Genomic DNA, 12,890 nt, shown 5'->3' with positions numbered 1-12,890 from the left:
AATAAGCTCAGAATCCAGGCCCTGCTAAATACGCAGTCAAGATATTTCCACAAACAGCTAATTATAGACGTTTGCAGGCGGGGGGTGTTTTACGAGGTAGTTGAGAGAAAAACGTAGCCAGCATTGAACTTGCCCCCCACATATAATCTTAAATATGAATGGCTCGTCTGAACTTGCAAATCAGCGTTTCGTTTCGAGTTTATTTTTCGTCTGCGAAATCACGTTTTTTCCTTTTTTATCAAAACAAAAAATAAACACACTCGGCATGCCAATTGGACTGTGGCACCCATACACGCTCATCTTCACAGAGGTTGTCTTATTGGAAACACGTTGAACTTACATCCTTGCGACGACGGGTTCTCTTCTTTTCGGACATTCTAGATTCGGTGTGACGAACTGCTTACTTAAAATTGATTGTTTTAACAATTTTGATAATAATTCTGCCACACACGCACCACATAAACATTGACGGTAGAGCTGGAACAAAAATCGATGTTTAAACGATACTATCGATAGAGCATGAGCGAAAATGCGTTTAGCTTACTGTCGATGGTTTTATAAGAAGACAACCGATAGATTCCCTTGAAACATCGACTACTCAAACGGTTGTTAAATATACCAAGAGGACTTTCGAAAATACTTAAAATATACTAATCAGCGTTTAAACTAAAACGACCATTTTTAAGTTAATTAATCAGAAAGATTTTAATAAAAATAATCTGGTAAAATAAAAAATTTATAAACAAAAATGTATTTGAAAATCTACATCATTTATTATGTTGATAAGCACTGCGAGGTCCGAAATTATTGTAAAATATTTAACTAGCTACGATATTAAATCCACTTTTATATATCGTTGTCAATACATAGTTTCTGGTTTATTTTTGGCAAGTAAATACATTTAAAAAATATTTTGATTGCAGTCACATTTCTCATATTATATCACCCGATATACATATAATAAATATTCGCTATATCGAGCAAAAGTCAAAAACTAAATGCAAACTCAATCAATTTAATTTCCTTACATCCTCTATTAAAATTATCATTTTATTAATCTTTGTTTTACAACAAAATACAGACTAAATAATAAGTAAAATATATTATTTATTATATATTCTTATTATTATTATTAATAATGACCCTCGACAGTAGAGCGGTCAAAGTTTACGCTATTTTGTTTTCTTCCGGTTGTTGTAGTTCTTTTTTCTGTTACGGTTGCGGTGTGGTGTTTTGTTTTGTTTTCCGTATCAGTTTGTGTTTCTTTGCTTTTATAAGGAAGGAAAACTAAAACTAAGCCAATCTGTCCTTACCGCCACACCAAATATGTTTGCAAGTTTACTCTGTATGATCGTTTAGCTTACTTTTAAATCTTAGAAAAAGGTGCATGATGTACATGAAATTATAAGATGGGAGTAAATGCAGAAAAGGGGGAGGTCTTATTGACAAATTCAGAGGACCGTGCTTCTTTTGGTATTCTACATGCGGAATTTTTTTTGTCTCACAAGTGTGCTTTGTACATTTTACTCGGATGCGGTATTCTATACATTTACAATTTATGTATGATCATACGTTTATTGATATTTGGATAAAAGCAACATGTTACAGACATTAAATCGAGAACACGGCGCCTTTCCCTTCCGCCTCTCTGGGATTGCGTTTCACCCGTCAAAAATACAATAAAACACATTTCAAAGTCGTAGAAAGCACAGCGATTGAATTGATTCCGGAAAGATATGATGTCTAATCATTATGCAGTTTACGCTTTGTTTGTGGGGGATATTGGAAATAAAAATACGAAATGTTGGGATGACGCTGCCAATGGCAAGGACATACAAAAATGTGCTAATTGTTATAATCAATTATTATCCACCCGCGAAATCCTTGCCATCGAAGGTCTCTGTCAGTTATTTGTTTTGTTTTTGGGTTTATGGTGGGTGGGTAAGTGAGGGTTATGCGTTACTGTTTACGTGTTTTTGTCAGTGTCGGTTATGTTCTGTTCTGTTCGGTGTACGCTTTAAACTAAATGATAAAATATAGTTTAAACGTTAGTCGTGTTAACTAAATGTTAAAACCTGGATCTTACGAATACGGCGCTCGAATCGTGTTCACTGTAGCCCAAGCGCTTGGTGTGCTTGAACACCTCGTTGGTGATGCTGGTGACGGGCATAGACTGGTCCAGGTTCTCTGCCATATTCAGCACCAAACGCAAGTCGCGCTGCATGTGGCTCAAAGGCTGCTGTGGGTTGAAGTCGCCCTTGGCCATTTCTGAAAAGGATCAAATAGATATTAGTTAAGTAGCCGCAAACGCTAATAAACTTCTTATACCTTTGCCCTTGGCGAGCAACATTGGTGATTTCATCGAAGTCAAATCGAAAATGTCTATGATGTCGTTCAACGAAATTGAAAAACGATCAGCTGTTAACGAAAATAAGGAGTTAATTTAAGAAAGCTAAACAAAAAGCGAATATAAAACTTACCAAGTGCTAACGCCTCAGCCAGTCCAACCAGACTCACTCCCAAAATGGTTTGCAAAATAAGGTTTACTTTACAGGCATTGCCGATATCTGCTAGATGTGAACAAAGGACAAATTTAAGAAATTGTTCTTCGGAGATAATAATCGTTGTAGGCTGCACTTACTCCCCAAGAAGAACGTGTTCTTCGCAATGGTCTTGAAGCACGAGTGGCATTCCTCGAACACCGAACGGTCGCCGCCGGCGAGGATGATGAGCATGCCATCCGCTGCCTCCTGACGCGATCCGTGAATTTGTGCCTCCAAATAGCGGCCGTTGCACTGTTTAATACCCTCTCCAATGTCCAGCGAAGTGTCCGGATCAATGGTAGACATTTCCACGTAGGCCTTGTTATTCAGATCCTTCAACTGCAGGACGCCACAGTTGCCAAAAACGAGCTGAGCGTGAATAAGAAGAGTACATTAGTATCAGGTGTTGAACACCAGAAAAGCTATAGCTTTGCTTGCTATTAAGTTAACCCATATCTTATTTCTCAATTCTTTTGTATTCTAATTTATTTTAAATTTATACAGACTACAACAACATCGCTAGCAACGAGTTCGTGTATTTCATTTCGTAATAACAAGATGCCCGCAAGAAAAGTTAATTTTAAAGTGTAAACGAAAATAAGCAATAGGAACTAATAGTTGAAATAAGGACAACTTAAACTTTTGTACAGAAAATAATGAAAAAAAATCAATTAATTAATTAATTAAATTAAATAAAAAGTAGTATTGGCAGACAAACTTACATCCTTAGCGCCCTTGGGATCCGACACACAGCAGAAGATAACGTCGGCGGCCTCCACGACATCCATTGGCGTGTCCTTCACCTCGGCACCGGCCTCCGCGAAGGGCTGGCACTTGTCGATGGTGCGGTTCCAGACCACAACCTTGTGCCCCGTGTATATCAAATCCTTGACTATGGTCGATCCCATCATGCCCAGGCCCAAAAAGCCAAAGGTCTGCTCTGAGGGTACGATGTCGCGATCGGCCAGCGTATTGGAGCGGGTGCTCATGTCGATGACCTGGGTCTCTGGCCGCGTAACCACCGGACGGTCGAGCAGAGCTATTGCATTCGGTGTCCTCTTGGCCGCCAGCGCGGCCAGCAGTGCGTCGGTTCCATCCCGACGTCTGGCCGATGGTGTGGAGCTGGCGCCTTCGTCATCGCGCACTGCATCCCCGGAGGCAGCCCGCTTGCCACGCTTGGCACTCGATGTCCCGCTGGGAGTCTGATGGGCGGATGTGCGCCGTTTCTGTGCGGATTTTGTCGCCGATCCCTTGGCCGACTTTACTGTCGCACCCGTGACAGACTTTGCCTTGGGCGTTCGCTTGCCAGCCGACTTGGTTGTGGTCGCCGGGGTTGCTGCAGGTGATGCCGACGAGTCTGCATTGATCTCCCCATCCAAGCCCTCGCCCTCATCGGGACTGCCCACCACATGGGCCACCACACCATTGTTGCCATCGCCGGCTGACTCGTCTCCCACGTTGTCCTCGCTGTCCAGACCATCGCGGATCTTGTCGAAATCGGCTTCGGTTGCGTGATTGGGCGCCCCGCAGCTTTTGTTTACCTCCTCGTCCACTTCGGCGGGGTCGTCAATATACTTCTCAATATCCGTCATGGCGTTTCGGAATGAAACCGGCTTGCTCACCTTGGCCAAATCATCCTTCCAGGGGCCCTCAAAGGGCTTGATGTTGTGCTCCTCAATCCAGGCGCTTTTAAATATTACAAAAATTAATTTTGCTCACTTTGGATCACTATTTTTTAACTTACAAGTTCCTGGATCCGAAGAAAAACACGCATTTGGTATTCGCACGACGCTGCTGGCTGAGCAGATCAAGTGGGGGATCGACAATCTGAGGAAAGTAATGGTTTTTAAAACCTGATATTTTATCGCATTTAAGTCGGATTAAGTATGCGGGATTCTCAATGTATAAAGTTCACTTTTATTAAAAGTATACGTTGAACAAAAAACCAATATGTATTCCACAATAAAAACATATTAATTCATAAATTAAATATTTTTGCCAAAATGTATTAAAAAATATTTGTAAAACGGGAATTTGTAACAAAATATCGCAATCCTTCATCAAGTTTAAGGTTCTCCTAACTAAGTAAGCTGATATGCTCACACTATTGTACCTATTCAGAAGTTAAGTACAATTATTAAGATTATTTTATGACAAATTACCGAAAGGTAGGCAATACTTTTGCTGGTTACAAGGTTCGTTTGTACTTTAACAGATATTAAACAAACAATTAGAACAAAAACTGTTTAAAAGCATGACATATACCAATTTTCACCACTATTCTTAAAACTGCATTAAAAACTTAAGGATTAACTAAAACATTTTTTTAAATTTTCAAATATGGATAGAACAGTTTAAAACCAAACCAATAAAAAAAATAAAATTTTCAGCAAATGTGATTAACCAGGAACTCTAGAAATATCCTTGGCAACGACTGTTCAAAATCCATGCCCTCCGTACGCGTCACTCCCCCTCCTCCTCAGCCGCACATGCTTCTATCTCGCAGCTGTACATGATCAAAAGCTATATAGCCGTAGCCTATAGCCCCCGATAGCAGCTCCAAAAAAGAGACAATTTTATTCCGCCATGCAGCAGCGCCAGCAAAACCAACAACAAGGCTGTGTGCAAGTGCGTGGCTGTTGGCAGCGCGGCGGCAGATACGCCGGCAGAGCGGAATCAAAAAGTACAGTCGAAAACAAACACAACAACATGGCAGAGGAGTCGGGCAGCGACGCGACGTCGACGCAGCGTAAATATTCCGATCGCAGATAGGTGTAGCTTACCATTCCCGGCCACGGAGTAAAACCCTTCATTTTGGCCCTGTAAATAGAGGAAAAATAGAATATTAGAAAATGCAATTAAGAAATGGAGGAAATTCATATTGGGTCATATTATATCCGCAAAAAAAGGGCGCGCGCGCGAAAAAGCGCCAACGCAGAGACGTCGACGTTGCCGCCGGGAATCTACACATGTATTGCCAATATAGCTCCCGATTTAGTGGGACTCCATTGGTAATGCCCTGCGTGGCGGTCGAAAAACCAACGCTAATTGCTTTTTTATGCACACTTCACTGGTTTTTTTTCTTTTTCGGAGCGCCAACCGAGCGCAATTGAGGTTATGTGTTTGCTTTGGTTTTTCTCTTATTTGTATGGACAATAAGATCGAGAAAACCTTTATAATCATAGTAGGTCCTTCGTCCTTGCTTACCATATCAAGTCCTTGGGTTTGTAAATAAATTTTTCCGCTGTATCGCCGCCCGACAGCGACATTTTTTTGTTCTTCGACATTATGTTGTCCAGGCGTATGTTGAACTTAGTTATTTTGCTGGCTGTGGCGGACGGAGCACACGAATAATTATATTTCTCAATAGGGACCACTACTCCGGGTGTTCAGTTCTAATTATTTCTAATTATTTAAAGAGGTATTTGCTCGCAGGCCACCCGTATTTTTCTTTTTTTTTTTCGCTTTGTGTGTGTGATGCGCTGCCGAGCCGATAGTATTTGCTAGGAAAACACGATAGCTGGCAGGCGCCATTTTGGGCTGCTATCGGCTAGTGTTGGAAAGAAACGGCAGTGTCACGTCACACAAAAGAGCTGCCAACTCGAGGACAGTCTTATTAAAAAAATTCATTCTATAGTAGTAAAGTTTTATTTCATCAATTGATAACCATAATTATGTTATATTTAAAATAACGTTTAAACTAATAATTTATATTCACTGCATTCTGTACTTCCCTCATTGAAACATAAGAACAGATAACGAAACGTGAACTAGTTCTTTAGTTCTCTTTACAGATTATGGAATGTGTTACATGTATATTATTGGCTTTTTTTAAGTTTTTAGTATCATAATTAATATATTAAAAAAGGGTCTGGCTTTTAACAAGCGAACGAGCTATTTACATATTTCATAAAAGTAAACCTAAACTATTCTTTTGATTTTTATAAGCTGATGAGCTGTCTTAGTATCTGAAAGTGTGCAGTTATTAATTCCCTTTTATCCCCATGTTCTCAAACCAAAAAAGTTGGAGAAGACTTTCACTTAACCGGAGGTCAAGTTAAATAAAGTGCCGCTCAAAGCCGCAAAACAAATTACCACACGTTCACCCCCAACTCCACTTTCTCTGATACTCAACACCCAACCATATAATCCTCATAAATATGAAACAATCAAATAAAAAAGGAATAAAGAACAAATGCTGCAGGGGTTGCGGGGAACATGCGACAACCCTACTCGGTCGAACTTTTACGGGCGACCTGGTGCCCAACAAACAAAAGGGAAAAAGGAAACTGCTGCCGCTAAAGGGGTAAAAAGTTGCATTTATGCTATAAAAAGAAACCGTACTTTTGGGTTGAATAATGGCTAGCATTTTGTTTTGCAATTAGCAGGCGTGGAATGGGTGAATATTTTCCATGACCAGATTGCCATCAATTGTACGGAAAAATCTGTTCTTCGAAATTTGGTCGTTTCCACGTGGGTTCGCATATGATACTGTTGTATAACATAAAAAACGCAATAATGATAAGGTACTTTGTGACTTATTCTTAACAAAAAGGTATCGTTATTTGATTTTTTATTTTTCTTGCAGTCTTTAAAACTACTGGTCGATAATTAAAACGGAAGCTTTGAAAGTCCAGAGAGGATTAAATCGATCTGTGTGCCATCTCTAAAGTTTCTTCTTCCACAACTCGCTTGGAATCTTCCGTTTCGCTTTTGATTTTTGTCAAATCCTATCTTTCTATTAAATAAAATTAAAATCTCAATTAGTCCTGAAAAGAACTCTGTTCCTCTGCGGTACTGGTTATCTAGTGCAATTCTAAAACACTGAGCCAATTTCGGATAAAATATTATATATTTGGCGATGTAAGAATTAAGACATATTTTTTATTTTGGTATCACGAGGCGAGTTTTTTTTATTTATAGTCTTTCCAGTGCCCAAGTACATAAATATACATATATCTACGTATGTACGTCCATATGTATGTTTATAACTGTTTACTTCAGTTCTAGTTGGAAGTGAATCAACATGTCAATTTGGCTGAGGGGTTTCTGATTCAATTTTGCTGACACTTTAAAAAAACGCGCTCTCTGTTTACAAGTGAGTTTGCCCTTATGGGATTTTGATCAAGAGTGTCCATTGCAAGTCTGTTGGCTTTTTACATCTTATTTTTGTGGAACCATTTATTTTAAAAAATGTATAAACTTTGATTGATTAGAGAATCTTCATATTGAAGTGAGAATTTCTATACATATGTATGTACACACATCTTTGGGCTCTTAAAGTGTTGGTAAAACAACAACTTGGAGCTCGGGCCACTGCCTATTGTGAAGCACCACTTGCCACTCCCCAAGGATGCGGAGGAGGGCACTGCAGCAGGATCTAGTGCAGTGCAAACAAACACCAAATAGGCACAAGGACCTACTTACTTGCGGCTTAGAGCCAGTTGCTTTGTTTTGCCATTTGGAAGCTGCAGTTGCCTTCGTATTTGCCGCATTTGCTTTCGCTATTCCCCCAACTTAAATTAGCTAATTTACTCCCCACTAAATCACAATCCGAATCCACAAATTTAATCCTGTGGCTGGCTTCACAATTTTTGGCTCGCTTTGGCCAAAGTTTCTGACGCGTGGAAATCGCAGAAATTTCCACATGACTGCGTCCCGAAAATGTAAACGGACTTAAAGCTCAAGTTGATTTAAACATTTGATTTTTTGTTGGCAAGGCATCAATTGTACTTTAAGAAAATTTGAGACCCCATTTTTACCCTCATCACTTAAAAGAATTTGAAACTGAAAATGCCCAAGGGAACTTGTTTAAGTACAAACACATTAATAAAAAAATCAAACAAATTTTCTACAAATTTTATAGCTTAAAAACTTTAATAAGCATTTAATTTCAATACTGTCCTTTTATTATCACTTAATTAAATTTTCTTTTTCGCCCACAATATAGGTAATGCGTATTTTGGATTTTTGCTTCTGAAAATTCATACTGCGATCCCCCAGCACATTTCCGGAAGATAAATGCATCTTTTCAAAGTTCACTTATACATATAAAATTGTCGATCGTCAAAGGCACTGTGCCACGTAGTAGTTCCAGCACTTAATCCTTTTTATTTTGATCGATTCTAGGACAAATACCGTGATTTTTGGTTTATGTAACACTTTTATAATATTTGAATGGCTTACTTTCAAAACTCCCAGCAAACAAAGCCATCCTTGTCCGGAGGGGCGAGTGAAAATGTAAAATGGTTAAGCAGGCGCAGGCCCAATTTGACAAGTCCAGCGATTCAGCCGCAGAAATTGGACGCTTTACTTCGAAACCGCGAGCCTCTTCGCATACCGACAACCGGAAAAGTTTTGAGCAAGGTTCAAGGCACTCAAGAAAATTCCGTGCAAACTGTTTTTGGTAACAGAATAAATCAACTTAATCAAGACAGTTCAGATAAAATTACTTGTTTAGAAAATAAGGAAAGTAAACCCGTTGAATCTACTAAGCTAGAGGAATTGTTCGCCAATTTAAAGATGCCGGAAACGAAAGGTAAACAGGAACACCTTGGTACTAAACAAAAATCTGGGAAACAATCTCATGAATCTCTTCAATACAAACCAGCAGCATCAGCTGCTTTACTTCCATCTTCTTCGTCCTTAATTTTAAATAGAAATGCAAAAGAGCAATCAAAGTCTTCACCAGTTACCTTTTCTATGGACAAAGTGAACGAAATTTTTAATGGCATGCTTAGTAAAAACTCGTCAGAAGGTTTTAAACTTCCAAGTAAAATGGATAAATCAAATTCTTATGTTCCCAGCACTTCAACAGATGACTTGCGAAAGAAAACTGAATCCTTCGTAGGAAACAGGAAGAACAGCAATCAAATTAATTTGAAGGATTTCCTGTGTCATTCAGTGCTGGCCCACAGCCCAAAACCAGGATATCCTGACACCTGTAATCAGAATATAAGTTTTTGTGAGGAGATCCAAATGTCGTTGGATGAGCTGAACTTTCAAAGACCGATAGAAACTCAACTGTACGCTTGGCCGCATCTCTTGAATCGTGGATCTTTGGTCCTGGTAAATGGCTCAAGAACTGGTCGCTCCTGGAGCTACCTGCCCGTACTTTGTAACTCGGTGTTGCGTTCCTTGGAGAACATCCCATCCACTAATGGAAATCTTAAAGTCCTCGGACCTCTGGCTTTGCTAGTTGCAGATTCTGTTGAAACTGCCAAAAAGTTAACTACCCATTGCGACTTTCTCTTGAAAAACTACTCAACTAATTACCTCAAGGTGGTCAACACGCATGCGCATCCCATGATAGATGTTTATCGAATGCTGCTTGGTTCTTGTGGCATTTTGGTGACAACACCTTCTCATTTGCTGGGCATATTGACCAATGAATTAAACCTAGTGGACCCAGCCAGACTGGAGTTCTTAATCTTTGATGACATAGATCGAATGCGCCTGGAAAGTCCAGAGCTTCTGGGTAAAGTGCTGCAGATAGTTAATGGCCTGGATTGTCCAATGATGCAGTTGGTTGTGGTGGCTCAACAGTGGCATAAGGAGAACTTCAAGAAACTCCTAAAGCAAACAGTAAACCCGCTAATCCTCATCGGTGATTTTTTCAAGGCAGCCATTTATGGGGGACTAATATTGAAGTTCCTTCTAAAGAGTTCCGCATTAAAGGCTAACCAACTTCTCGATGTCCTGTCGACACAGGAAGGTCTGAAAAGGCGGACGTTAATTTACTGCCAAAATCAGTTGGAACTGGAGAACCTACAAAATATTTTGACCAAAGGCGGACATCAATGTATAGATATTTCGAAGGCTGGAAACCAGGTAAGTAAAATGTCTTTTAAATTATCAATGAATATTTAATTGAATACAAATGAAACAAATTTTTTTAGGAACCCAACGAGCTGTTGCTGGTCAGCGATGAGGACATTCAAGAGGAACTGCGAGTGAGAAACATCGAGCTGCTTATCCACTTCAATGTTCCGGAATCCTGGTCGAGGTTTACTGTTCGATTTTACACCATGGCAGAGAGTATACCTAACTTTTTTAAAGTTCTGGGAACCGATAAGCCACCTGTCACCTATTTAATGCTGGACGAAACAAACGCCGCGGAATGGCACCGAACTTTGAAATCCCTCCAGAGTTTGGGAGCTACAAATGATTGGATGTCTGAATTAATGCCCCGCTGGAACCACAAATCGAATAACAGTCGAGTATTCTGTGAATCCTTACTGAGCAGTGGAAATTGCAATCGGCTAGTTTGTGATAAGCGTCATCACTTCGTTAAGGCAGATCTTCCGCATCCTGATAATTTGCTTCAGGAACAAGGAACCGTAATTCGCGGCAAAATATTTAAAATATACGACCCAGCTCACTTTGCAGTTTGGCCCATTAAGTACAAGTGCAAGGACTCGACCAATTGGATGGATGTACCTTATCCCTTCGATCCATCTATACTAATGTTAAAAATGAATTTGGCATTGAAGGAGAAGTCTAGTAAGCCATATAATCTTAACGATGTCTTTTTTTTAATGTATCACGAGCAAGTGCAGCGTGTGAGAATCATGGACGTTCGTTCCTCCTCGCATTCGGTCACTGTCCAATTCATGGATCACGGCACTGAGTTTATGGAGGTCAAGACCAGTGAGTTGCTTAAGTGTCCGAAGGAGTTCAAGACCATACCACCTCTGTCCCTGGATATTCGTTTATCGGGAGTGGTTTCAGCCGGAGAAGAAGGTCAGTGGTCCGCGGAATCCATTGAATGGGTGCAGAGTCACATTGAAGGGCAGGATGTTTTGGTAACCGTTGACTTAGCCATTATGGATCTGATCTATGCCGAGGAAATTACCTCGATAGAGGAGTGCCGAACAATGAAAACAACAGTCAACAAAATATTTTTGCGCAGAGAGTTACTTCGTCAAGGATTCGCCAAAAATGGAACTCTCATGGAAACAATGCGCTTTCTTCACATGCATAGGAAAGCAGACTTGGAAATGCCGACCATTGTGGACTCCACAAGGCAAAATAAGAAGGGTTATAATTCAAACAAACAAGAAAACGGCACTGATGAGCCTAAGACAGTAGAGGAAAATAAGTTGTATGAGAATGTTCCTGATTCAAACAAAGAAAACATTTTAAGCTCAATTAATAGAATTGTAAATGAGGAGTCTGCCAAAACCGAAGAAATTCAAACCGGAATTGATGAACAAAATACAGAAACTCCAGCAATAGACAGTTCTACTGCACTATTGAACGCTGTGATCAACGAGTTGAACACTAAGAGTCCTTCGAAGAAAGAGGATACGCAAAAATTCCTACACAGCATTATTAATACAGCAGAAAGCCAGGAAGTTGCAACCAAGAAATCCTGCCCAAGAGCACTAAAATTGGAGCAAACCTATGATGTTAACCTTCAAGAGCCATCCAAGGAACTAGTAGCGCATTCCTTGCAGTGTGCCACAAAAGCTGGGGAGTCGGTTCATCCCAGGGTTAAATGGCATCAGACCCACACTCATATTGAGCTTGTAATTGAGCAGCAAGTGTCAGAGTATAACCTGGTTCTTGAGGGTTATTCCTTGATCTATAGCGTAACAACAACTACACCACCTCAGCGGTGCGTCCTTAACCTGCTGGGCGAAGTTATTATCGAGTCGGTGAAGCAGCACGGGTATTTCCTCCATGTCAGGTTGGCCAAGGTTAATCTACTGATCTACTGGCCATCACTTCTCAACTCGCTCTACGCCCAAAAACATTCCCCCTGGCTGGTATACGATACTGAGCGAGCTGAAGGACCTCCACCATCAAAGGCACATGTCCTCTGGAAAGGGTATCAAAGGCAGGAGATAAGCAAGAGGGGTTCGAACCCAGAGGAAGAAGAATTTTCTTCTGCCCCGGAGGACTTTAGCGAGCCGGAAGTTGAATTCTCCGAGAAAGACTCCATATTATATGAAGATTGTTAGGTGTTACGTAACTTTTTTTCGTAATCTTTGTTAAATTTTACTCTTAATTAACTGTTTGGCTTTAACCAGATACCTGCCATTTATTTCTTTTGATTCCTAATAAAATATATCAACTTATTAAATCGCATTGCATTGGCTGGGGTACCTGCCTTCGATGTCGTATAGAGAATCTGAACATATCATCCAAACAGTTCTGGACGGCCCAGATTTCCGCGTTTTGTTACTTTTATGTAATAATAAAAGAATTTCCAAAAAAAGAAGTCAAAAATGTTAGCTTGTCTTAAACAGCTGACATACAGAAACAAATTCAGTTGATTCAATTTTTCTCAGTGCAGTGCTCCCAAAGGTATTTTTTTTTTGCAGCGTTAAGCAGTACTGAAAT

At 40.1% G+C, this 12,890-nt stretch overlaps 2 protein-coding genes and 1 long non-coding RNA gene across 4 annotated transcripts; 2 read left to right on the top strand and 1 right to left on the bottom strand.

The window, feature by feature from the left end:
- Positions 1 to 1,014: 1,014 nt before the first annotated feature.
- Positions 1,015 to 6,039, bottom strand: LOC108089218 (putative oxidoreductase GLYR1 homolog). 2 transcript variants are annotated; one of them, XM_017187372.2, is made up of 8 exons: positions 5,751 to 6,039; positions 5,327 to 5,363; positions 4,288 to 4,370; positions 3,266 to 4,229; positions 2,642 to 2,912; positions 2,481 to 2,570; positions 2,329 to 2,418; positions 1,015 to 2,268 (listed from the first exon to the last, which is right to left on the bottom strand). In XM_017187372.2, the coding sequence occupies exons 1-8, from the start codon at positions 5,828 to 5,830 to the stop codon at positions 2,069 to 2,071; spliced, it is 1,815 nt and encodes a 604-aa protein (XP_017042861.1). In that variant the 5' UTR covers positions 5,831 to 6,039; the 3' UTR covers positions 1,015 to 2,068. The 2 variants fall into 2 exon arrangements, with proteins under 2 accessions (XP_017042861.1, XP_017042862.1); XM_017187373.2 differs by having other exon boundaries at positions 2,481 to 2,567.
- Positions 6,040 to 6,224: 185 nt separating this feature from the next.
- Positions 6,225 to 7,391, top strand: LOC108089130. The gene is made up of 3 exons (XR_006245858.1): positions 6,225 to 6,458; positions 6,568 to 7,069; positions 7,132 to 7,391. It is a non-coding gene; the product is annotated as an uncharacterized LOC108089130 (long non-coding RNA).
- Positions 7,392 to 7,531: 140 nt separating this feature from the next.
- On the top strand, positions 7,532 to 12,630 carry LOC108089267 (putative ATP-dependent RNA helicase SoYb). Its single transcript, XM_017187437.2, has 3 exons — positions 7,532 to 7,641; positions 8,494 to 10,373; positions 10,442 to 12,630. The coding sequence occupies exons 2-3, from the start codon at positions 8,721 to 8,723 to the stop codon at positions 12,506 to 12,508; spliced, it is 3,720 nt and encodes a 1,239-aa protein (XP_017042926.2). The 5' UTR covers positions 7,532 to 7,641; positions 8,494 to 8,720; the 3' UTR covers positions 12,509 to 12,630.
- The last annotated feature ends 260 nt before the right edge of the window (positions 12,631 to 12,890 follow it).

The sequence above is a fragment of the Drosophila ficusphila genome, unplaced genomic scaffold (assembly GCF_018152265.1).
Source record: "Drosophila ficusphila isolate 14025-0441.05 unplaced genomic scaffold, ASM1815226v1 contig_84, whole genome shotgun sequence".
NCBI lineage: Eukaryota > Metazoa > Arthropoda > Insecta > Diptera > Drosophilidae > Drosophila > Drosophila ficusphila.
The sequence above is the reverse complement of the archived record's forward strand: the minus strand, read 5'-3'. Positions and strand labels throughout refer to the sequence as shown.

What these genes read in the sequence shown, in the direction of transcription:
- LOC108089267 (XM_017187437.2), top strand. Translation starts at nt 8,721, where the DNA reads ATGGCTTACTTTCAAAACTCCCAGCAAACAAAGCCATCCTTGTCCGGA. An exon ending in TTTCGAAGGCTGGAAACCAG is followed by an intron (nt 10,374 to 10,441) that starts GTAAGTAAAATG and finishes AAATTTTTTTAG; the next exon opens with GAACCCAACGAGCTGTTGCT.
- LOC108089218 (XM_017187372.2), bottom strand. Translation starts at nt 5,830, where the DNA reads ATGTCGAAGAACAAAAAAATGTCGCTGTCGGGCGGCGATACAGCGGAA. An exon ending in AAACCCAAGGACTTGATATG is followed by an intron (nt 5,364 to 5,750) that starts GTAAGCAAGGAC and finishes CTCTATTTACAG; the next exon opens with GGCCAAAATGAAGGGTTTTA. An exon ending in TTACTCCGTGGCCGGGAATG is followed by an intron (nt 4,371 to 5,326) that starts GTAAGCTACACC and finishes TACTTTCCTCAG; the next exon opens with ATTGTCGATCCCCCACTTGA.